The sequence below is a fragment of the Periophthalmus magnuspinnatus genome, chromosome 3 (genome assembly GCF_009829125.3).
Source record: "Periophthalmus magnuspinnatus isolate fPerMag1 chromosome 3, fPerMag1.2.pri, whole genome shotgun sequence".
NCBI classification, from domain to species: domain Eukaryota; kingdom Metazoa; phylum Chordata; class Actinopteri; order Gobiiformes; family Gobiidae; genus Periophthalmus; species Periophthalmus magnuspinnatus.
Window position 1 is genome coordinate 9,502,119 of NC_047128.1, and position 26,908 is coordinate 9,529,026.

Genomic DNA, 26,908 nt, shown 5'->3' on the forward strand with positions numbered 1-26,908 from the left:
TTTTGTTTAGTTTGGCTAAAAAGTTACATACTGTGGCTTTCAGTATTTTTAAACCACACAAACCCTGATACAAATAACATAATAACTGATTTTCACATAAAACATTCCCGATTCAAAGATCACCTCTCAGTATTTTAGTCAATATTTATTTAGTTTCTGAAACACTGAAACGGTGATCTATGACCAAACTGCAGCTCAATTTTAGCTAGCACTGTAACAGTAAACACCGCAAACATTCAAACTGCAGCTCAATGTTACACTGTAAAAAATCCAACTTGAAGCTGCTGAGGCAACTCGGGTTTCTGACCTCCAGTAGCAAAAAAAAGTAAATTGCCATACAAACTGTACTACATTAGTTCTCTCAAGAAACTTAAATGTGTTCATGACCAGAAGTTGGTCTCAGATCACATTTTTTGTTGACACAATGAAAAAAACATAGTTTGATAGTCATTGAGCCAAAAAACCTTTACTGTGCATGTGCACGCATGCGCAAATGACCATTTTTGGTCATACGGGTTGTCCTCAGGAAATTTGCAAGGACTTCGTCCACCATTACCATCGCACGAGGCCAAGGACCCTATAGTTGACATTAAGACAGGTAAGTGCCATTGTTATGCTTTAAAACTCATTATATATCGTGAAACGTTTCCGTTTGAGAGTTTTTAATGAATAGTACAACCAAACCAATGATTGGGGGAAATAGTTATATTGTGTTCCTTTATTCTTGCTAGAAATATATTTCTTCTAATCCGCATGGTAGAATGGTATAACTTTTTAATCTAATCAACATTTATTTTATTACTTTCATATAATGTATTTACTTAAGTCGTATAAACAATAAATACTGGTCACCAATTCTAGCCCATTTGTTCATCAATTTTCAGGGATAGCTTAGTAATGCGCAACAGCTAGCAAAGCTATCCACGTGAAAATGCTGTTTGAAGCTAACTGTGGTTGCGAGCTGCTGCAGAGTGTGTATCTGCGTTTCATTTTAGCATTGTCCCGATGCTTTTTTATGAGTTAGCGACCTGTCCACCGGGCGGGAGCACATGGTTTTTCCCAGAGCTAAATAAAGACATTGCAGAGGTAATGCAAATACTTTTTTGCATTATTATTGTGTCAGACACTAGGGTCTGCACAGATGGGTTGGTTTTGGAGGTTGGCACCGGTAAAACGTCACCAACACTCAGTAAACGTAAGGTGACCCCAGCGTGGCGGAAGTCAGGCGAGCTCCTGCCCGTGTGTTTGACACTTCTAGTTGGAGCCTTTGCATTTGAGGACAAATTAGTCTGACGCGCGTTCAGAGCGTCCGTTGCGTTCTGTGACTGTTTTGTTTTTCCTGTATCTTTGTGAACCATGCAGACCAGGTTGAGAAAGTGTATTTATTACATAACGTGTACAACGTGTCTGGGTCTGTGACAAGCCTTTATGATAGCAAGATGCTTCTAGTTTGTAGCTGATGTCTTTGTACTTTTTCTGGTTAATGATAAATCACTGCAGCGTCGTCTCTGATGCCAAAAGTTCTGCTTTGTCAACTCTGGTGTCTAACGTGGTGGACACAGAGTGTCCACGCATGAACACTCAGTCGCGCGCGTCAACGTTAGATTTGTGCCGCTCTGATGCTTGAAAGCGCGCCGCAAAAATGCAGGGCTTCCAAGACACGCGTCCACCATAGACTTTGCATGTAAACTCGACACTCCTAACACCCCGGTGTGAACGCACCAACAGAGAGGGTTTTCCCGGCCGCACTTACATTCACGCTCCCGGTTATTTTTTCGGTAATTTTGTGTGAAATGTGATTGTGTTCTTAAGCGTACTGTTAATGCAGACTTTATAATATAAAAGGAACTTGTCAAGATCTAATTTCCAAGGTTATTAATTACCCATTTTAGAATACGATTTGATCTCTGCTTCCTAAAATCCATGTACAAAATAAGATTGCACATTCAGTGACATATCTGTTTATTTGATAGAGCTGTGCATGTATAATTTAGACACATTATATGGTGGATCATTGTAAGAATGGTAGATAAATAAAATGGCAAAATTCTGTCACTTGGACAAAATTAAAATATATGTGTGTCTATATAATTTATTATATAATAATATTAATACATTATATTGTATTATACACACACATACATTAAAATTTTGTCCAATTAACATAAAACTTGGTCAGTTACGGGGGACACAAAGGGATATAGGGGGATGGGAGGGCATTTGAAACGGTGGAAGACTTGCATGACTACCATTTATATTGTCACTTCTCATTCCAGCTGTTGTATGAAGTTCCATTTCTGCAATTTTGTGGGTTCAAGCCAAGACGTTCTACTAAGTCATAATCAACTTCGGCACAGAAGAGGGTTTCATTGGCCCTGCAATCACTGCATTTGCACATTCAAGACAAGAGGTGCATTAAGATCTCATCTCAGCAGATCACACAATAGGACTGTGAAAAGGCAGGACATTTTTTTTTTTTTTTTTTAATTTATTTATAGCGGACAGTGCATGTTGACCAACAGTAACTGTTTAACTTTATTTTTCACCTTCTTTTGTGATTTATGTGAATTTAAGGATATTTGCTCACAAAACGCCTATATTTCTCATCTCCTGAGACACTTAAAAGAGAAAGAGACTGTGTGCTGTCCATTCCAACATTGTGATTTTGCCACTAACAATCCAAGAACATTTAGTGCCCACATAAGCAAGAAGCACAGAAACTCAAAGGATATAAAAAATTGTCTTAGAGGACTATCTCATGATCGTAATCCTGAAAGTACCTCCTCTGAGCAGCCTGTAGATACATCTGAGGAGACAGAGACTTTACAAAGTGATTCAGGTCTACTTTCTAATGAGACAGAGGACAATGACTGTGTAAATTATGTGTCTCTTGAACACAAAGCCGCTCGCCTTTTTGTGTGTATGCAAACACTGTTGCATGTTTCAAAAAGTTCACTGCAAAAGATTATTGAAGAAATTAATGAAATTTTAAACTTTTCTAAATTTCATTCAGTTCAAAGATTTAAGGAGGTGCTTGCTCAGCAGAATATTAAGGCAGATGATGGTGTAGTTAAAAATATCATTGATGCATTTTTTTAAAACCAATCCATTAATTGTATCCACTGGTCCAAAATGTACCTTATCTTCTGATTACAAGAGAAATGTCTACTTTAGGGATCACTTCCCTATAATTACACCTACAGAGTACACCTACAAAACAACTAAAAGGAATACATTTGTGTATGTCTCACTTATTGACGTTTTGGAGAGTTTATTGAAACAAGAATTTTTTTTTTACGAGAAGTTGTTTTTTGGGGAAAGTGATGAAGTAGGCATGAAGGTAGGTAGGTAGGTATGAATCTTTTAGAGATGGACAATATTTCAAAAACAGTCAATTAGGGCAACAAGCCGATTGCATTTCTATAGCCCTGTATATAGACGATTTTGAGATATGCAACCCCCTCGGAGCATCTAGGAAAATTCATAAAATTACTGCAGTGTATTGGGTTGTACTGAATTTACCATCTAGGTTTCGTTCCACCTTGCCATTGATTCAGCTTGCTGCTCTTGGAAAAAGTGTAGATGTTAAACAGTTTGGTTATGATGCATTTCTTTACCCTCTCATTAAGGATTTAAAATTTCTGGAGACTACTGGGGTATTTGTTGAGACTGTTGATAAGTTTGTAAAAGTAACTGTATATTGTGTCTGCGCTGATAACCTTGGGGCTCACAGCCTTGCAGGCTTCAATGAGTCTTTTAACGCAGGCAAGTTTTGCAGATTTTGTACTATTGATCGTGATCACATTGCAGTTGTTAATCCACAAAATTTTCATTTGAGGACTGTAGAACAACATAACAGCTTTGTACAAGAGCTTCAGTGTGGTGATAGTCAAAGTGTCTGTGGTGTCAAGGGCCCTTGTGCGTTGAGTACCTTGTCTTACTTTCACCCAATCACTGCTTTTCCCCCAGATATATTACATGACTTCTTTGAAGGTGTTGTACCCGTGGAGCTATGTTTATGTCTTAAAGAACTGATTAAAAACAGGTTTTTTACATTTGATGAACTAAACACACGTATAAAACAGTTTCCATACAAATTCTCAGATAAAATTAATAAGCCTCAGCAAATAACAAAAGCCAGTTTTGGAACAGGAAGAATTAGTGGCAATGGACACGAAAACTGGACGCTTTTGCACTTGCTCCCTTTTATTATTGGGAGCTGCATTCCTGAACATGAACCCTCATGGGAAATATTGATGGACCTCAAAGACATCGTTGAGATTGTTCTATCAAGAACTGTAGCTGAGGACACACTGTTTTATTTAGACTATTCCCATCTTGTCGGCTGCTTTGGCCCCTTAGTTGACCTGTGGACCATTAGATTTGAATCCAAGCACTTTTTTTTTTAAGAGAGTGGTGCATGATGTCCAGTGCTTTAAGAATATATTATTAACACTCTCCTCAAAGCATCAACAAATGATGGGGTACTTTCTAGATGAACAAACTCTATTCAAACCACAGCTGCAAGTTAGTAATGTTGACATAGTGGACATCTGTTGCTTGGAAGAAAAACTCCAGACACTTATAAAAGAGAAATATCCACATCAGGACACTGTTTCATTGGCCAAGTGTGTTTATTTTCGTGGGACCCAGTATGCAAAGGACATGATCATTTCTGCAGGAGAATTAAGCGGCCTGCCTGAATTCTACAAGATACTGCAGATTTTGGTTGTCTCAGAGAATGTGTATTTTTTTGCTGGAAGGCTCTCATCTTGGTTTATGGAACATTACAGATCTTATCAACTTGACAACAGCTACACAGATCTTCAACTACTAGATCCAGAGCCATTAAACGACCACCACCCACTGACTGCATACTGTGTGGCTGGAAAATTGATGTTGACCCCCCATTACGTGCCTGCTGAATTGAGGAAAATCATGGTAAGTGCATTATTATGCATGGGTGCGTACTTAGAGTTTTTTTGTTTTTTTTTTGTTAATGTTTTTTTTTGTTTTTACAGGCACTCTTATTGCGAGTCAACATCAATACAAAACTCATTCAGAAAATCAAGTTGTCCACTCTACCAGAATCAGTAAAGGATCTTCAAGATGAACTCAAGGAAAAGCTAGGACTTGAGGAGGAATTCACAATACAATACGAGGATCCTGATTTTGACAATGCACTTTGTAACTTGATGGACATCAGTGAGCTACCCACAGAAAGAGCAGTCCTGCACCTTGTTTGGAGTGATGATTCATCTGCACCTCAGCCACAAACCCCATCTCAACCACAATCGCCATCAGATCTTGGGTCCATCTCATCTCTTGACACAGCCAGACTCCATTCATCAGACTCTCCCTACAGCCCATCTTCAGTCATTTGGAACTACATGCGCAGTACCTCACATTGGCCACACCCATTCCCAATCCCTTCTTTTTCTTATGACATTGAGTTAAAACTTCGCAAAGGCAATGAAATATAGGAAAAAACTGGAGTTGGGTTGGATGTAACAAGAGACATCAAGATGGAAATACTGGACAAGTTGGCACAGCAAATATTCTCAATCAAAGCTTATCCTGAGTAGAATGAAATAACATCTGTTGCCGCCAGATTGGTTGTCAAATATCCTTGCCTGAAGGAACCAGGAAGTGGCTCAGGATATGCTGGATGGGACAAAAGTATTAAGTGTAAGCTTGGCAACTACCGCTCCAAACTGCGTGAGGCTGGCTGTAATGAGGTTGCACTCAATCGAAAAAGAGGGAGAGGAGATGGCAGTGATCCCAATAGATTCATTTTAAAGAAACCAAAACGTGGTGAAGTTAACTTTATCCCTCAGCATCCAGAAAACTATGATGATGCTTCTTTAGAACAAGAGCGATGCCTCTTAGTGGACGAATTAAAGAAGAGGGGGAAGGACATGGCTCTGATCAGACAAAAGATGGACCTCACATTTTCGCTGAGGAGAAAGGAAATCATGGAGATGCAGCCTTTGGTCAAGGAAGTACAGGAGAGATGGCCAGCTCTCTTCTTGAAAGAACAGGTAAAGATGTTTTCACATTCACACAATTTGTGCTTATGAGTATAGATCCTTAATACTGTGTTTTTGTTTTTTTCTTGTATGTGTGTGTAAGATCTGTGCAGAGTTTATGCACATTACCACTAAGGACCTGTTGGAGACCTTCATGACTGCCCTTGATACTTACTCTATTCAACTAATTAAACTGTTCCTGGCCAGACAAGGAACTTTCAACAATGAAATTGATCTTCTCCTACAGAGGTTTGACAATCAGGTAATTCACTTTTTGTGTATAGTAAGACATTTTTGAATTATAGTTTATATTTTTACATGATCTGTCATAAACACTCAGTGATAAACTAATCTGTATGAGGGTGTGCGCACATTTCTCTATAAATAAAATACAGAGTTAAGGAAATAATTTCAGTCATGTTTAACCATGATTATCAATAAACCAAATAATCTATCCAGCCCCAAAACTAAATAATGTCAATTTTAGAAACAATAAGTAATTTAAATCAAATGTATTAAAAAAACAACAACTAAAAAATACCAAATAAATCAAATAAACATTTGCCTGTTTATATAAGTAAGCTTTCATAAATGTAATTTAGTTGTTCACATAATAGAAGAGGCATAGGCCTGCTTCTGAATTTAAGATAACATAATTTATTGTAAAAGCCAGATTGAGAATTGGGACTGACTGGCTCTCATTTATTATTCATTTGTGTTTTAGATGTCAAACATTGTCCAGCATCGGCGAACCATTTCTCTTGAAGGATTACCCATATTTGTTCGGGACACAGAGAGCAAACTGTTTTTGACCTGCCTGGTGACAAATTATGCCTTAATTGATTTCAAATATTTAAATATTACTGGGTTGCTATAACTGTTATTGAGAGATAGATATTTATTTTATAATCATTTTTTTAACAGGACACAGATCCAGTTGAGAGTTCCACCAAAGGTGTGAAGGTGGGAATCCTTTCTGTTCTGGAAGACTCCAATGGACCTGCTTCAGAGCCCACTGTTGTCAACATTGGCATTGTGTTAGAAGAGGACATCATTCATCATCATTGCTGATCTGCCAGACCTTCCTACTGCCTGTGCCTACCTTTTTGGACTTCTTTATGGACTAAATATAGAATTTCCAAAGGAGCACAGGTACACATTTGAAGATATCCAACACATTTTCATGGAACTGACTCCTACCTGCTCCCAGCGAGTGAGAAGCTTAAAAACTAAGCTCTTAGTCTAAAGTCCTTAGACAGAAGGTGTGTTCACACTGGTGCGTCAGGTGCGTCGAGTTTACATGTAAAGTCAATGGTGGACGCACGTCTTAAACGCAGCGTGGCAAGACGCGCGTCCACCATTGACTTTACATGTAAACTCGACGCACCTGACGCACCGGTGTGAATGCACCATAAGAGCTTCGTTTTTAAGCTTGATTGGATCTTCAGTGACACTCTATTCTACATGTTGAGGCACTGTAAGAAAAAGTTACTAAAATAAGACACACTTATTGTGAAATTGCATTCCTTTGTTCGAAGAATTTGTGAAATTTATATTACTTTTCAATAGATAAAAGTATTTTAGGGTTTTAGCTTGGACAGTGTAAGTTACAGAGCATATGCACAAACGTAACATTTTATATTGTTCAAATATACATTTGAATGTGCATTTCATGTACAATAATTTGTACATTGTTAATAAAGTTTGTTACTTCAGCTGGTTATGTCCTTTTTACTAAATTAATAAAAACAATTGCAAATTAGAGAAAATGTATTGTGCAAACATTAGAAAATAAATTGAGTGAGCAAAAGAAAATGCATTGTGATTGTGATGATAAATGTTTTGAGGCAATGATAAAAAGTAAGTCAGAGAAGTAAAATAAAATGCATTGTGCTCATGAGTAATAAGTTTATTTATTTATTTATTTATTTATTTATTTAAAAAGGGGACAATGCACATTAATAAACATAATTTTTTTTTTTTTTAAATGTGCCCGAGTTAGCTGACTAGAGCTAATTTTCATCGGTTGTCCCCAGGCCAGATGTATCAAGGCAACCTACAGTTAAGAAAACATTTCAACATTCAAAGACAAGAATTAAACATAATTCAAAGATAAGAATTAAACATAAGTTCTGCAACCAAAAAACAATTATTTGTTCTAACAAATAAAAATAAGTACAGGAAAATGTGAAAGATGAATTCACGATTCTCTCATTTGGGTTGCCAGTTTCAATGCTGAAATTCAGTTGGTTTAAACATAAAATGCCTCTCTCTCATCTGAATGGTCACTACCTAAACCCCAGCACCTGCAGCCAATCATGACTCAGTGCTAGCTCAGCCTCTGTAGCTCAGTGAGTGAATTCTGGAGGTTCGGAGCTTTCACATAAGGCCTGTCCATATACTGAGAATGAGACACGCTTGTATGTGTTCTACCTGCAGGTTAAGGCTCTGGATACAGGTTCAGTTGTGACCCTTTTAAAACTGAGTGCAGACTACATAAAGTTAATTTAACAGTTTAACATTTAACAATTTGCAACTATCTATTATCAACTATCATATGTCTACCCCCACATTGCTCTGTAATTTGTCATTTCTCTTTTGCAAAGGTGGGTAGTACTCAGGTACTTTTAAGTTACTCTTACTTAAATAGTACTTTTCCCAAATACGTTTTACTCTTTCATGGACCATTACTTTGTACTTCTACTTGAGTAATATTATTTTGAAGTAATATTACTCTTACTTGAGTACATTTTTTGGCTGCTCTAAAACATCTGCTCTTTTGTATTTACATCCTTATAACACTAGACTGATGTACCCCTTGTGAGGAACCCTACCTCCACGCACATACTCCTAACTCGTACTTTATGATGGCGTATCTATGAATTTGCATGGCTCAGGGAGCACAAACATTCCCATTTTCCCTTTATCAGAATGCAAACACCTCAAACCACAAGCGACGTCTTTGTTCTAATGTCTTCGCATCCACGCGCCATGACATTACACTATTATACAGACCAGTGGCAGTGGCAGAAATATCATGACATCCCATAATATCCAATCCCGCTCTCTATCCCTGCCAATTTCCATGTCATCCAGGCTAACCTTTCTGCCGGCTGACATATACGTCTGGGTAATGGGGCAGAATGATATTGGAGGGCAGGCACATTGAGATTCATTAGCACGTGCGGCATTAACAGCACACTTGGCGTTGCCTGCAGAGTCCCCGGGTTTATGATGCCGGTAAATGGGGACTAACAAAGGCGGGGGAGAGCAGCAGCCGTGTGGAGAGACAGTGGGGAGCGGACCATTGATTACAACGCCTCTCTATTGATCGGGGATGTTTGTGCACTGCGCTAATTGGCGGGCGATTAGGGCGATGCCGGTGTGAAATCTGTGTGCAGGGCAAGCTATGAGTGGGCACTTAGATTTATTGTGTTTGCTTCATGTGGTTAACAGCAGCCATTAGAAAAGCCAAAAGCACAGAGTTTCAGTTGGTTGTGCTTGTGACATTTTTTTTTCTCTCTCTCCCTGTCTCTCTCTCTTCCTCTCTCCCTGTCTCTTTCTGCCTCTTTCTCTCTCTGTTTCACCCTCTGCCTCCCTCTCTGTCACTCTGTCTCTCTTTGTATCTCTCACTGCCTCTCTTTCTTTCTCAATTTCTTTCTGTCTCCCTCTCTCCCTGTCTCATTCTGCCTCTCTCTATTTCTCTCTCTGCCTCTGTCTATCTCTCCACCTCTCTTTCTGTCTCTTTCTCTCTGTCTCTAAGTGCCTCTCGGCCTGTCTTTCCAAGCCACTCTCTTTCCTTGTCTCTGTCTGTCTCCCTCTCTGCCTCTCTCTATTCCTCTGTCTGCCTCTCTTTCCTGTCTCTTTCTGCCTTTTTCTCTTTCTCTCCCTCTCCCTCTGTCTGTCTCTATGTTCTCCGTCTTTGTCTGTCTCTCTGTCTCTCTCTCTGTCCCTTTTTCTTTCTGCCTATTGCTGTCTCTCTTTGTCTCTCGCTAGATGGTTTCAAATGGGGGACAGTGGTTTGTTTTTTTTAAAGAAATAACCATCAGAAATCACATATGTTGAGCCTTATTATTTGCAAAAGAATGGGTTTGATTATGCCTGTCACAATAATCACTATATCCACTTATCATTCAGTATATGGAGCTGAAACACTATTTATCATTCATAATTTTTTTTTGCACTACTGGGAAATTTGTGGTTATATGATAACATTTAATCCATAAAAGGCTGAATTAATAACTTGTATGAATCATTACAACTAAAGTATTTCATTTTGCTGTTTATTTATTGTAGATTTAGAATAGTTTTCGTGGTTTAAATCTGCTCGTCTATTTCTGTCAAGATCAAAATCTGTCCTGTCTTTTTTGTGATGTTTTCACTCTCCCTTCTGTGCCAGAGCCTGGAGCTGGGTGGAGATTTGGGCTTCTCCCATGCACACCTGCAACTAATCACTAATCAAGCTGCACCTGGGGAGGACAAAGGGAGCCAGGACCTGACACTCAGTGCCAGATTGTCTGTGTGTCCACTTTGGTACAACTCTGCTTGGCTCAGTCTCTTGTTTTTGCATTTGTTACTCATTTCTAAGTTGGATGTTTTTGCTCCTCATCAGGTCCCACTCCCTGGACCCGCTCAGCTCCTCTGTCTCCAACCCAGCTCCCCACGACCGGTACGAATCTCATGCCCACTGAACCAGCTCACCTCCACCGATACTGCTCACCTCCTCTCTGACTCTGCTGCCCACGATCTACTCCTGGACTACTGCCAACAACCCAGCTCTCAACTATCTGATCAATCTACCTTCATTTGCACATTTAAAAACTGCAAATAAACATTGCTAAACTGTTCCCTGAGTTCTGAGGGCTTTTTCCCATCACGGAATCATCATTGGGTAACATGAACAAACCATCCAAACTCTGCTCGACTGTAACCACACTCTGACCTAGCAAGTTACCCAGCTCTCCAACCAGGTCTCCGCCCTGCTCACTCTCTCATCTTCAGCTCCAGCCTCCTCAACCTTCAGGATTTACATCATCCATTTTCTTCCACTTATCTGGGGCCGGGTCGAGGGCGCAGCAGTCTAAGGAGGGACTCCCAGACTTCCTTCACCCCCGGACTTGGGTGGGACCCCAAGGCGTTCCCAGGCCAGCCGAGAGACATAGACCCTCCAGCGTGTCCTGGGCCTTCCCCGGGCCTCCTTCCGGTGGGACATGCCTAGAACACCTCCCTAGGGAGGCATCCAGGAGGCATCCTGAACAGATGCCCGAGCCACCTCAACTGGTTCCTCTCAACGTGTAGGAGCATGGGTTCTACTCTGAGCTTCTCTCGTGTGACCGAGCTCCTCACCCTATCCCTAAGGGTGCGCCCGGCCACCCTACGGAGGAAACCCATTTCAGCCGCTTGTATCTGCGATCTTTTACTTTAGGTCATTACCCAGAGCTCATGACCATAGGTGAGGGTAGGAACATAGATAGACCGGTAAATCGAGAGCTTCACCTTTTGACTCAGCTCCATCTTTACCACAACAGACTGATGCAGACACTGCACCAATACGCCTGTCAATCTCATGCTCCATCCTTCCCTCACTCGTGAACAAGACCCTGAGATACTTGAACTTTTCCACTTGAGGCAGAGATTGACCACCCACCCAGCGAGGGCAAGCCACCTTTTTCCGGTCGAGAACCATGGCCTGGGATTTGGAGGAACTGATTCTCATCCCAGCCGCTTCACACTCAGCTGCAAATCACCCCAGTGCCTGCTACAGATTCTGGCTCAATGAAGCCATCTGGACAACATAATTTGCAAACAGCAGAGATGAGATCCTGTGGTTCCCAAACTAGACCCCCTCCGGCACCTGGCTGCGCCTAGAAATTCTGTCCATAAATATAATGAACAGAACCGTGACAAAGGGCAGCCCTGCCGGAATCCAACATGCACCGGGAACAGGTCTGACTTACTGCCGGCAATGCAAACACAGCTCCTGCTCCGGTCATATAGGGACCGGACAGCCCTTAGCAAAGAGCTCCGGACCCCATACTCCCGGAGCACTCCTGTCGTGGAAATAAGACTCCCTTTACAGGCTCTGATGAATGTTGAAGCATAGACAAGAGTTTATTTCTTGCAAGAAATAGGTCCGACAGCATCTCCCCCTTATGTCAGACCCCGAATGCTGGAACCCAGTTTATATAGTTTGAGATGACCAGAGGACATACATTTCAAAGTAAGCCTGTGACACTCCCATTGAGGGGTGGTCAGTCCAGCTCCTGGAGACATTCAGGAGCCGGTTCCCCTCAGGAGGTAACATTTGGAGTAGAGACAATACAAGGTGTGAAGTAGCATGTGGAGTAGAAACAATACGAGATGTGAAACACTTTAAAGGAGGGAGTGTGGTACTTATGCTGAGGTGTGGTCAGATCAGCTCCTGAAGACATTCATTAGCTGGGGCCCTCAGGGGGTCAATAGGGAGGGATTGAAAGCCCACTGTATGGTCTGGTTGCATCTACTTTCACTTGCATTACAACACATCTTAACAAGTCTAGCCACCAAAAGGGAACAAAATGGTTGACATGAGAAAGGTTTTTCTAACACTGTCTTTGACGACCAAACCAAATTAGTTTTAGTTACGAGACCATGTGATTTCTAAAAGGTAAAATAATGACACAATATTTTAATTTCCATTACAACTCCCCAAAGAACACCACGAAGGACACGGACGAATGCCTTCTCCAGATCCACAAAACACATGTGGACTGGTTGGGCAAACTCCCATGAACCTTCAAGGACCCAATGGAGAGTATAGAGCTGGTCCAGTGTTCCACGACCAGGACGAAAACCACACTGCTCCTCCTGAATCCAAGGTTGGACCATCGATCCGATTCTCTTCTCCAGTACCCTTGAATAGACCTTACCGAGAAGGCTGAGGAGTATGATTCCCCTGTAATTGGAACACACCCTCCGGTCCCCCTTCTTATATAGAGGGACCACCACCCCGGTCTGCCAATCCAGTGGCACTGTCCCCGACCACCACGCGATGTTGCAGAGACGTGTCAGCCAAGACAGCCCCACAACATCCAGAGACTTAAGGTACTCAGGACAGATCTCGTCCACCCCCGGAGCCTTGTCACCGAGGAGCTTGTCAACCACCTTGGTGACATCAGCCAGGGTAACGGACGAGTCCGCCTCCGGGTCCCCAGTCTCTACCTCCTCCTCGGAAGACATGATGGTGGGATTGAGGAGATCCTCAAAGTATTCCTTCCACCACCCAACAACATCCCCAGTTGAGGTCAGCAGCTCTCTACCCACACTGTAAACAGAGTTGGTGAGGCACTGCTTCCCCCTCCTGAGCTGTCGGACAGTTTGCCAGAATCTCTTTGAGGCCGTCTGATAATCCTCCTCCATGGCCTCCCTAATCTCCTCCCAACCCCGAGTTTTTGCGTCTGTGACCTGGGCACGCTTGGCCCGCCGGTACTCATCAGCTGCCTCAGGAGTCCCACGAGCCAATAAGGCTTGATAGGACTCCTTCTTCAGCCTGACGGCATCTCTTACTTGCGGTGTCCACCACCGGGTTGCCACCGCGACAAGCACCGCAGACCTTACGACCACAGCTACGAGCAACGGCATCAACAATAGAGGTGGAGAACAAGGCCCACTTGGAGTCTATGTCCCCAGCCACCCCCGGGATCAGGGAGAAGCTCTCCCGGAGGTGTGAGTTGAAGACCTCTCTGACAGAGGGCTTCGCTAGACATTCCCAGGGATCCAGGTCCGTGGCAGTTTACACCATTGAGTTCTGGAAAATGGCGGCGGAGGTGGATTGGACTGACAGCGCACTAAAGGCTGTATTCATGAAAGGAATAAGTGACAAATTAAAGGATGAACTGGTTTCTCGAGACAACCCACTTGACCTAAAATCTTCGATTTCTCTAGCGAACCAAATCAACAATCGCCTGCAGAGCCGCCGGAGGGAGAGACGCCATTCGCCAATCCAGGTCATGAACTGTTTCACCCTGCCATCACCAGTCACCTGGCCCCCAGCGACATCCCCACCAGAGGAGCCAATACAGCTGGGTTGTGGGCACTTGACTGCAGAGGAGCTCGTGCAACGCCGCCAGGCGGGTGTGTGCCTGTATTGTGGAAAACAGGGGCATTTCCTCGCAACCTGCCCAGTTCGGCCAAAAGGGGGCACCCATCAGTAGGACTGGGAGTACTGTTGGGTCAGCAACACATCCCAGAGAAGAAAAGTAATAGATTTCAGCTCAACATTACCTTGAGCTTTCCTACTGTTACACTACCCGTCTTGGCTTCATTGACTTTGGAGAGGAGGAGGACTTCCTTGACCAGCAGGTGGCCGAGCAGTCAGAGGTAGAGTTGGAGCCACTGAAGCTCACTCACAGTCTTAGCTATCAATGAGAGGCTGCTAGCCAGGGTAACACATTTCACCAAGCCTGTCACCCTAGTCTTGTCCGGTAATCACTATGAAGCCAGGTGGTTCTACATCATTTCTGCTCCCATTACATCGCTCATTCTGGGCCATCCCTGGCTGGTTACTCACAACCCCACTATTGGCTGGGGTAGGGGAAAGGTGTCGGAGTGGAGTCCCTTTTGTCTTGTGAATGGCCTACAGTCTGCCCCGTCTCCAGCTGGGGGCGGCAACTTGCTCTCCAGTCATCCTCCGGATGAGCCAGATCTCTCTCCTCCTCCTAGTGATTACCATGACCTCAGGGACGTTTTCAGTAAAAGTCGGGCACTGTCTCTTCCTCCCCACAGACCATATGACGGCACTTTCGACCTCCTGGCCGGCGCCCCCTTGCCTTCCAGTCACCTCTATACCTCCAAACCGGAATGGGAGACTATGGAGCAATATATTCGGGACTCCCTCGCCGATGGTGTTATCCGTCCATCCTCTTCACCCTTGGGTACCGATTTCTTCTTCGTAGCCAAAAAGGCTCAAACATTGTGACCATGCATCGACTTTAGGGGCCTCAACAATATCACCGTTAAAAATAAATATCTATTGCCACTCATCAATTTGACTCATCGCCACCATCTTCACTAAGCTTAACCTTAGGAAAGCAGATCACCTGGTGCGCATAAGGGAAGGGTACGGATGGAAGACTGCCTTCAAAGCTCCGCTGGGACATTTTGAATATTTGGTTATGCCTTTTGGATTTACCAATGCTCTGGCCGTCTTCCAAGTTCTCATCAATGACTCATGTCTCATTCGATTTGTGTTCCCCACGGTAACATTAGCATCACGTGCATCAGGTTCTCCAGAGACTATTAGAGAACAAACTCTGCGTGAAGGCGGAGAAGTGTGAGTTCCATGAAGACAAGGTCAGTTTTCTGGGGTTTATTGTGGGATATGGACAGGTGAAAGCTGACCTCCAAAAAAATTCAAGCGGTAACTGAGTGGCCTAGGCCCAACAACAGGAAACAGCTACAAAGACTTATTGGCAATGTTTCCTCTAATTTTTCACGAGTCTGAGCAAACACACAAACCCCTGAGCAGTCCCATGAACCACTGTGAGCGACATCGGACGTGCGCACTGTGGTCATGCTGCATCGCATCCATCCAAATTAAATGGTTTATTAAAAGAATCAAATTACCACATTTACATTTCTGTTAAAAGACTTTTAATTAAGTGCTTTAGCTCACTTATACAATGAAAATGACAAAAATCTTGTAGTATGTTATTGGAAGTATACATCAGAGAAATAAGCACCTATATTCTGTAAAAAAAAAAAAAAAAAAAAAATTTAAAAACTAGTTCATAACACATCAAACATGTCTGCATTAACAATACTAATGACTTCACCCTGACTAACCAGACGAGCACTTGTGTTTTCTCTTGAGTTGGATGTTGTGGAATGGCTGTGGACTGTCTTGTATGATGCCTGTGTTTTGTTTGTCGTTTCTGAACACTTTTGTTGACAGTGTTTGTTATATCTGTTTTGAATGTTTTTTTTTCTATAGTATATTGTAATTTTCACTGTATAATATTGTTACTCTTGTTTTTAGGGAGACAAGTCTGCCATCTGTCCAGGGACAACAGATGAAAAATAGCCTTTTGGCTAATTCTGGTGCATTTGTAGCAATGTTTTAACTATGGCAAAACATGAGCTTCCAACCAAACCAAGCCAACTGTAAACTCCAATGCTGAAAACACACTTAACATTTTTATGATAAAGCTCTGACTTGTATTATGAGTATAAGCCATTGTGTGAAGCTTTTGCTGTGCACTACAGATCTGTGGCGCTGACGTCTGTAGTCATGAAGTCATTTGAGCGCCTGGTCCTGCACTACCTCAAGTCCTTCACCTCCCCACTCCTGGACCCTCTGCAGTTTGCCTACAGAGTCAAACGTTCTGTCAATCAGTCTGTAGACGACGCCATTAACCTGGCCCTTCACTTCATCCTCCACATCTGGACTCCCCAGGAACCTATGCCAGGATCCTGTTTGTGGACTACAGCTCTGCATTCAACACCATCCTCCCTGCTCTGCTCCAGGACAAGCTCGCTCAGCTCAATGTGCCTGACTCCACCTGCAGGTGGATCACTGACTTCGGACAGGAGACAGCGCGTACGGCTGGGAAAGAAAGTCTCGAACACTCGGACTATCAACACAGGATCTCCACAGGGCTGTGTACTTTCTCCCCTGCTCTTCTCCTTGTACACCAACTGCTGCACCTCCAGAAATGACTCCGTCAAACTGGTTAAGTTTGTGGATGACACCACCCTCATTGGACTCATCTCGGACGGCGATGAGTCTGCCTACAGGAAGGAGGTGGACGGGCTGGTGTCCTGGTGCAGCAGCAACAACCTGGAGCTTAACGTCCTGAAGACAGTGGAGATGATCGTGGACTTCAGAAAAGTCACAGCCCCCCTGCCTCCCCTCACCCTGACGGACTCCCCCATCGCCACTGTGGAGTCTGTCCGCTTCCTGGGCACCTGCATCACCCAGGATCTCAAGTGGGAGCCGACCATCAGCTCCCTCATCAGGAAAGCCCAGCACAGGATGTTCTTCTTGCGGCAGCTGAGGAAACGCAAGGTGCCGGTCCAGATGATGGTGCAGTTTTACACGGCCATCATTGAGTCCATCCTCACCTCCTCCATCACTGTGTGGTTCGCTGGGGCCACTGCCAGGGACAGACAGAGACTGCAGCGCATTGTGCGCTCTGCTGAGAAGGTGATTGGCTGCAGCCTTCCATCTTTACAGGACCTGTACATCTCCAGGACTCGGGGGCAAGCAGGCAGTATAGCAGCTGACACTTCTCACCCTGGACATGGACTATTTGAGCCACTTCCCTCTGGCAGGAGGCTACAGTCATGCACCAATTCAAAGTAACACAGGCCTGGTCACATTCAGGCTTCACCTCTCAGAAGAACTGAAAAACCACTTCCCAACTATGCTCCATGATGGAGTGTTGAAGATTACCACACATACAAACAAAGAGCCAAGGCGCTATTCTATGACACAACAGGAGAACCCCTGCAGGCAGGAACTGGATCCACAGTGATGTTTTTCTCAGCTCTGGTCAGGGGACCCCCAAAACCAGTTCAGGAATGCTTGAGTGAAATAGACTAGATGAAGAATTTGACATGCAATACAGCCACTTTGTCTCTAAATGGCTCCAGTCCAAAAGTGAAAATGAAGAGCAGAAACTAAATATGGAAATGGCTATGCTGCAGTCAAGATGGTCATGCAACAACAAGCTCCACCTTGCCAACAACTAGCAGTACAAGAACAACCACCAGCTCCTGCTCCAGCCCAAATGAACCTAGAAGTTATAATCTACACGATGAGGATGAGGAGTGAATGAGGAGGGATAGGACCCGAAAAAGAAGGAAACCTGAATATGCAACCCAACCAATGTTATGCATGTGGTGGAATTGGACATTGGTCAAGAGACTGCCCACTAAGGAAAAAACAAATTCAGCCAAAACATGGATACAATCAGGTTCAGCCAATTTTATGCAAAATGCTCAGCCGCTGACACAGCAGGTCCAACCACAAATACAACCAGCTCCAACCATGATGGCACAACAAAGTCCAGGACAATATGGACTACCCCAAGCTCCAAGAATGATGCCACTTTGCCGTGATAACTGTGCTTAATATCCTGATGACCACAGCTGTTTTGATCAATATGACAACTGAAGGGGCCTACAGTCATACCAAGGCCAATCGCTGAAACCATAGATCTACCACCATGATTGTGTGTGAGTAAACTAAATGGGTAGAAGCATTTCCGTGCAAAACAGAGCCAGCTAAAGAAGTTGTTAAACACTTAGTGCAGGAGGCAATCCCTAGATTTGGTGTCCCTTATCAGATCAGGTCAGATAAAGGAACTCATTTCACAGGCGACACATTATAGGCCTTAAACATTTCTCAGCATTTCGGTTGTATCTATCATCCTTCAAGCCAGGGTCAAGTTGAACGTATGAATGCTACTATTAAGAGAAAACTAGCTAAGGCTTGGCAAACTTGCAAAGTATACTGGGTCACAGCTTTTCCTGTTGTCTTGATGGACATAAGGAACAGTGTAAACAGAACCGCATGTTTTACACCTCACATGCTTTTGACTGGATGAGAAATGCACAAACCAATTGGACCTTTTGATGAGGACTCCTTTTCTTGACTGGGACAAACAACATCATGACTATGTCCAAATGCTGCAGAAAATAGTCTCTGAAATGCACAAATGCAGAGAAAGGACTCACACTGTTCAAATGACTCCTGATGCTGACAATGACCTGGCCCCTGGTTCCTGGGTCCACATTAAAGTACACAAATGCAATAACTGGACTCAACCCTACCAAAGTGGACCCTACAAAATCTCTCAATCAACCGGGAGATCTGTGCAGGTCCAGCACGGTGATTCTAAGTTCTGGTACCATCTATCCCATTGCATCATGTGTCCAGTGGACCCCACTCAACGCACCCTAGCCGAGGTTTGTACTAACATCAACACAGCAGCTCCAGAACCAGATGGGGAGGGACCACGCACACCCAACTCCGGGGCTCCGGGGGAGGAAGAAGAGAGAGAAAAAGGGGAGTATAGACCATATCCCTCGTTTTCCATGTACCTTACCTGAACTTCTTTATTTTTTCTTAATCACTTCTATTTCTCTATAACTCTCTATAACTCGACAAATATAACAAGTGACATGCACCAGCTGGAGAGGATCACAACAATTTAGGCATGAAACGGACAACACTGAAAAGGGCACCAAGAGAAACAGGTTTAAAATCTACAAGAAACAAATTAACTCTTAACTGTTTAGAAGAACAGGACTGTACAGCACAATCTGACTTATGTGACTTTCTGACCTGCATGACTGACCCTCGTGAACTCTCAAATACAAAACTCTCTATTCTATCAGACATAAAACCTGGATATTTGATTCCCACTATTGATGGCTTTAAACTACCTGATCATCCATATGCTATTAAACTACACCAAATCCAGAAAAGATCTCTGTTATTCCTATCCAAAGACAAACCCTCAGACTCATTCAATAAAGACATTCATCTTAATACCGTAAATTGTGGAATATAAGGCCCAGGATGAGGTTTTGGCAGGTTTAGCCTCTTTTTTTTCATAGATCACATCTAATAAAAATGTACAATGGATAAATTACTTATATTTTAATCAACAAAGATTTTTTAACTTTACTATCAAAGCTCTAGAACAGGGGTTAGCAACCTTTAACACCCAAAGAGACATTTGGACCCGGTTTCCATGAAAAAAAAACAAAAAACAAAAAAAAAAACACTGGGAGCTGCATATATTTTTTGACGTCTAAAATGACACTGTATATATTGTTTTATTTTGTTTTTTTTGTTTTTTTACTTTACGCTCTGTGTAAACAACTATAGTGTGCACGACCTTTTTTGCACCATGGACCAGAATAATGTAGGTTTTATTTTCACAGACCGGCCTTCTACGCGTGGCAGATAAATATGGCAAAAATAAGTTAAGTGCATAAAAAATACAACTCACTGTACTGCTGAATCAGTGGGAGCCCTGCACTCGTTTCTTTGCGATGAGATGGTCCCATCCAGGAGTGATGGGAGACAATGACTCCCACATTGTGTTTCTTATGTCCAGTCTGCTCCGCAATTTCTTTCCAAAAACTCTAAAGGCTTATGTCTTAATCCAGGGTATTTAGTCTCCATGTGCCGAAGCATTTTTGAAGGTTCCATTGTTGCTTTTCCCGCATATTACGCAGAGCGTCACCTGTAGTGACAAACCAATATTTTAAGTGGTATTGTCTGTTAAATTTAGCTCTCTTTTTCTTGGAGGTCGTAGGCTCCTCTTCTGACTCCTTAGCTGGCCTTTTCCCCTCTGCAAACAACGTCTACAATGACTTTTGTTCTTGCTCATTTTCGCTAGCTTGTGGTTCTACTTTTGGGCAATGTGTCTGATACATTATACGTGATACGTCATCACGAAGGACAAGAGTAGATCTAGCACAGATGTAATATACTCACCATTATATTAAATGGATTTCTGTAGGGATTTTCTCTCAGGATTTTTATTATATATCTATGGACAAGCTTATTTGTGTGACATGGGGATAGGCGAAAGTTACGTCAGAGAAGATCCTCCTGCTCCTGAACCTCTGCACAGCGTCTGAAAATCAGGACTGTAAGCTGTTGTCTGTGAGGTGTGAGCAGTGTTTGTTTTTACAAAGATAAATTTTATTTTAATATTTCAAGATCACAATAATCTTCCAATTTAAATTACAATAAAAAGAACAAACACAAATAAAATACACTTCAATTAAGTACTTAAAATGTATTTTCCCAAGCCACGTAGAGCAGTATAAAAATGAAAGAGCCAACAACTGGGTCCCACATCTTTGATGGCCTGGCAGAACTGTTATAGTTTTAGTTATGTTATTAGCCAAAGAAGGTGGCGTATGCTCTATGTTTGGTACTGAGTGTTGCACTTACATTCCCAATAACACTGCAGTGTTATTGGGAATGCAGTGCCTCTGACATCATACCTTACCATTTTTTTCAAGTGTACTTTATGGTCAATGGTGTCAAAGGCCTTGCTAAAGTCTATGAAAACTCAAACTGTGTATTGTTTATTGTCTGTTGCTGTTATTATCTCTTCCACTAGTTCCATGACTGCCATCAAAGTGGACCTGTTTGATTGAAACCCATACTGATGGTAAGAAAATTATCAAGCATTACTACAAACAATTTTTCTAATATTTTTGAAAATTGCGAGTAATGAGATGGGTCTATAATTAGTGAACAGGTGTCGGTCACCATTTTTGAATATGGGAATTACCTTAGCTGTTTTCATTTTACTTGGAAAGATGCTGGTGGTAAAGGATTGATTACAGATGTAGGTAAAAGGTTTAACTATACAGTGTATAATATCTTTAATAAATAACATATTTATATCAGAGCAGTTAGTAGACTTCTTATTTTTAAATTTTCTTACTATTTGTATAATTTCATCTTCGTGTACATTCCTTATAAACATAGAATTTGTATTTTGTTGAATAATCTCCACATTTAACCCTTCCATTTCTCTGGGCTCTATAATTTAATTTGCAAGGGTGGGCCCTACATTTACAGAGGTTATTAAATGCATTTGTCAAATCTTTGATTTTATCTATTACTATAACATCCTTGACAAAATGGTTTGGGTATTGGGCTTTTTCAGTCCCATTTCTAATTATTCTGTTTAGTATTTTCCAAGTCTCTTGGATATTAGATCTGTGCTGTTCCAATTTTTTATGATAGTAATCCCTTTTATTTATTCTTTTAATATTTGTTAATTTATTTGTATGTTTCATATCTATGTTCAGTTTCTTTCGTTCTATATTTTATAAATAATTTATGTAGATGATTTTTCTTTTTACATGCATATTCTATGCCCTTAGTGATCCAAGTTTTTTTATTATTATTATTATTATTAAGTAAGATTTTTCTTTGTGGACAATGCTTATCATAGAGTTTAAGTAACACTGACATGAAGACATTATATTCCCTATCAGGGTCACTGGTGGCATAGACCTCTTCCCATAGCTGTGAGGACAGGTCCACTTTGAGGGCAGCCATGGCTTCGGGTGTTCTGCATCTAATTAGTTTATAGCCTACGGTTCTAATTTTATCTATTTTAAGAAGTTGATGGAAAATACCAAAAACAGGAAGATGGTCACTGATGTCGTTAGTAAGTAATCCAGCTGTTATTTGACTACCTATTATGTAGTATGTATATGTAAAAATATGATCTACTGATGTAGCTGTATCAACTGTAATCCTACTTGGCTTAGTGATAACTGGGAATAGATTGTTGCTGTTTTTTGTTGTTATGAAATCTGTTGTCTTGGTGTTTAAGTGGGGGTTTAATAGGTTGATATTAAAATCGCCACATACTATGTGCACCTTATTTATATTACTAAATAAACTATCTATTTTGTGGTTAAATATATCTAGACAAGATCCAGGTGTTCTGTACAGACAGCTCACTATTATATTCTTTGTTCCTTCTACAGTTATTTCAATTGTTAGACATTCCATAATGCCATCTATTGTAGTTGACATACTATCAATAATATTACTTCTGCAGTCAGTATCTACATACAGAGCTACTCCTCGTCTCTTTCTGCAAGTCTGCAATGACAGAGGTCTCCACAAGGTTTTCGCACAATGTATGTATTTCTATTGCACATTTAAAATAGCTTAAAAAGAACTCAATATGGTGTCACCCCAAGTCAACGGATTGTAATGTTGATGTTGAAATAGAATTTCAGTAGCAAACACATCCAACTAAAGTAGGCATTCTTGGATAGTTATCCAAATTAAAAGTATTTAAAGTGGGACTGTTTGTAATCACAAACACCTGGTTTAGTCCCACTTCACTCTAATCAAAGCAGTCTCTTGCGATGTCACCAACTAGTTGAAATTGCAGAGGCCACTGAAGGCAGCACACACTTAGAATTAGGCGTTTTTGCACAGAAATCTGCATATGTACCTAGTTTGTACCAAAGTTGCCAAGATTATGCTATTAAAACAGCACATACACAGCAGCATACACAGTGGCCTACATAGTGGCACTTTAAGGTAGCTACACTGAATCAAAATAAGTTGTTAAGTATTACCACCATCAGTGAACACATTTCTCAAAATGGGAACCTGTTCCAGCATTATGATTCAGCATAATAATGTATTGTCTTTATAGTAAAATTTCATTCAATGCCACTAGGGCAACCTGTCCGCAGTGTTAAACTGGATAGTTGGCTTGGATAGATGCCATGTCTTTGTATCTGTGTTTGGTACAATATAGATCCTACGTTTGCTTGTGTAGTTCTTGAAGAGATGGAGATATAGGAGCACTCTGTTCTTTTGTTCTGTTTTCTCCACTGAGGTGCTTGAAGCTGGCGTTAGTGGGCGGTCCCTCAGATACTGACTGTATCTTAACATCTTAAAATACAGCTAAGGTGCATATTCAGTTAGATTCTACCAGTACTTTGATGGAATGGGTCTTGGTCTTTAAAGGTCCTCTATTATGTAAAATTGACTCTTGTGTGCTTTAAGCCATGTTAGAATGTTGTTTTCTCATCAAAAATATACCTGGAAATGTGTTTTGTTTCATTCACACGTTTGAGTAACCCTGCTTTATTAATCTGTCTCCATCTTAAAGTTCAGAACGCTCTGTTCCACCTTATGATGTACCTCATGTAGAGGTAGTTTTCAAGTTAACAGCCAAGTTTACCTTTACATTATAATATGGAACAGAAAATAGTGTAATATGATCAGATCAATCAGAGCTCTCTTCTACTCACTGCGCATGAGAGGATTGGCAATAATCTCATTCCTAGGCTTTTGTTGTCACCGGTGACTAGGCCTAAGGTGGCCCTGTCTCACAGTGGTTTTCAAGGATTTTCATCTCCTTCTGTGGTGCGTATAAGAAGCACAGAAGTGCAGTGTGAAAATCATAGAATCCAATATAGGTTTGTGCCAGTCAAAAGATTCTCACAAGGAGCTAGATTACTTCCTGTGGTGATCCGAGAATGAACAGGCTTCATTGTAGCCTTTAATGCCACTAACAACAAAGCTCTTATCCAGCATACATACAGTACTCATCATGAATCCTATTGAACTTGATAAGTTTTTTTTTTGTTGTTTTTTTTTGTACCCAAAGAACATGGAACAGTTCGTGAGTAACTGAAGCTTTGTCCACAAAAGAGAAGGTCTGAATGAGCTCTCCTGAGTGAGTGAGGACATTAAAGGGTCTGCGTGCTTCACTCTGGGTCATCCCTTTAATGAAGTGCCAGATTGTGGAGAGTGTTTTGCTTGTGGGAAATGCTAATGATGATGACAAAAGAACAACAACAGTCAAGCAGTGGCCCGCAGCCAATAGCTTTCCTCTGCTGCACAGTCTCTCTGCCTCTTTCTTTCTTTCCCTCCATCTCTCTCTGTGTCACTCTCTCTCTGTCTTTCTCCGTCTCTGTTTCTCTGTGTCTCTCTTTTTCTCTCTGTCTCACACAGTCTCTGTCTCTCTCTGCCTCTTTCTCTCTCACTCTCTCTCTGTGTCTCTCTCCCTCTTTCTCTCTCTCTTTCTCTCTTTGTCTCTCTGTTTCTCTCTCCCTCTTTCTGTCTGTCTGCATCTCTCTCTGTCTTGCTCCATCTTTCTTTCTCTCTGTTTCTCCACCTCTCTGTCTCTCTCTGTCACTCTCTTTCTCGATCTCTGTCTCGCCGCGATTTCTCTCTCTGTCACTCATCTCTATTTGTCTCTCTCAATCTGTCTCTCCACATCTCTCTTTCTCTCTCTCTGTTTCTCTGTCCCTCTCTGTGACTCTCTGTTTTTCTCTATCTCTGTGTCCCCACCGCCCTCTTTCTCTCTCTGCCTCTCGTCTCTATTTGCCTCTCTCCATCTGTCTCTCCACTTTTCTCTCTCTCTCTCTCTCTCTCTCTCTGTTTCTCTGTCCCTCTCTGTCTCTGTCTTTCTCTTTGTCTCTCTCTCGGGTGCTGCAGAAGCTGCTGTGGGAGGTGCAGCATGGACTCCCTGTGCACTTCAGAGAGATACTGGGGCTCTATGGACAATCTCCACCTGTCCAGACAGGACCCTTTCCTTCGCTGTGTGTGCGGGGCTCTGGAGGACCACACAACAACAATGGAGGCTTGCTATTGTTTAACTCCCCTGTCCTCCCAGAGATGTCTGCAGTAAGTAAGAAGGACCTCCATATTCTATGCATCAAAGTCCTCCATAGAGGCGAGCTGTTCGGTGTCCCGGAGTCCAGGTGGTCAGGTGTGTTGGCCCCAGGTTCTTCTCCACGAGGCTGCTGGAGGTCCCTATACCACCCTCCTGTGGAGAAACGCTGTGTGGATCTTCAGTAGCGGTTGGTGCATGGGGCCGTGGCTACAAACAGACATGTGTCTCACTTTGACCCAAGATCAGACAGACACTGTGCCTTCTGCCAAGAAGAAGAGACACTTGAACATCTGTGGTTGTCTTGTCCTCGGCTGGTCCCCCTCCTCAGTCTCGTGGGACGCTGGTTGCAGACTCTGGGACAAATACTCACCCGGGAACTCTTTGTGTTTGGACCCAAGTTCTCTGTGGCCAATCGTAGAACTGTTGTTTTAATAAACTTTATCCTAGGCCAGGCTAATATGAGCGTGTGGCTCACCCGGAGGAACCACATGGTCGGCTCAGGCTGCACAGACCCGGAGCTCCTGTTAAAGAGACTGGTGGGGGCACGGCTCAAAGTGGAGTTTACGTACAGTAAACTGGTGGGGCAGGTGGAGGATTTTGAGGCGGTGTGGACAGTGAGGAGGGCGCTGTGTTCAGTGAAGGAGGGGCAGTTAACCCTGCACCTGTAGGAGGGGCTGGAATATGGATGTGTGATTGTGTTGGTTGTTTTTAATATTTTCTTTTAACTGATAAGTGAAACAAAATAAATGTATTGTTAAAGTCAAGTCTTTGTTTCTCTCTGTCACTCTGTCTTTTTCAATCTCTGTCTCTCTCCATCTGTCTCTCCAAATCTAACTTCTCTTCTGTTTTCTATCTCTTCCTGTTTCTTTGTCCCTCTCTGTCTTTCTATCTCTCTGTAACTCTCTGTCTCTCCGCCTCCATCTTTCTCTCTCTGTGTCTCTCATGTACAATCACCCATTTAGTATATAAACAATGCTGGAGCTGACTTGGGATTTGCCTAACAATGTCTCATTACGAGTGTATGAGCGTCTTTTTTCTTCAGATAATGGCATTCGTCAAGGAACACAGCTGAGGGAGGGCGGGCACGATGGAGAGAGCAATGGAGAGCGGGGGCAGAGGGAGCGGAGGAGGACAAAAACGCTTATTAATTTGCACAAAATGGAATTAGCAGCAGGGAGCTAGAGCGCGCACTTTCTAATTTTACCCGTGCCCCATGTGCCGATGGTAAATGGAGATTTGTCACACTCCACTTGGCTGGCTCCCTGACCTCATGAGCTGTCTGCCTGTATCCGCCACCAGACCCTAGTGGGTGGAAGTGTCATCGCACGCCACATTTTACACTGCCACTGAATTACGACTAGGGTTACCAAAAGCATCGAAAACCAGATACTAACCCACACTAAAACTAGTATCAAAACTAGATACTCATTTGAGCAGGTACCAATACTAAAAAAGTTACATTCACAGGACAGAAGGGAACGTTTACTGAAAAGCTTTAGAGTGATCTTGAGCTGTGTCAGAGACACAAGTATGAGACACATAGACTAGTATATGCCCAAGGACCACTATGGAACCTACCTGGACCACTGATGGATTACACAGATATAAGTCACATGGTAATATAAAAAAGTACTACCATTTAATATTGGAAATCATATTCTACTATATAAATAGTGTTGTTGTTTTTTTTTGTTTTTTTTT

General features: G+C 42.3%; 1 protein-coding gene across 1 annotated transcript; it reads left to right on the forward strand.

Annotated features, from left to right (window-relative positions):
- Positions 1-4,362: 4,362 nt before the first annotated feature.
- Positions 4,363-5,627, forward strand: LOC129457400 (uncharacterized). Its single transcript, XM_055232219.1, has 2 exons — positions 4,363-4,941; positions 5,022-5,627. Exons 1-2 carry the CDS (start codon positions 4,477-4,479, stop codon positions 5,481-5,483), a joined length of 927 nt encoding a protein of 308 aa, XP_055088194.1. The 5' UTR covers positions 4,363-4,476; the 3' UTR covers positions 5,484-5,627.
- Positions 5,628-26,908: the final 21,281 nt, after the last annotated feature.

Bases quoted from the DNA above. Each gene is read 5' to 3' on its own strand.
- LOC129457400 (XM_055232219.1), top strand. From the start codon at position 4,477: ATGATGGGGTACTTTCTAGATGAACAAACTCTATTCAAACCACAGCTG. The intron at 4,942-5,021 runs GTAAGTGCATTA...TTGTTTTTACAG, and splicing joins CTGAATTGAGGAAAATCATG to GCACTCTTATTGCGAGTCAA.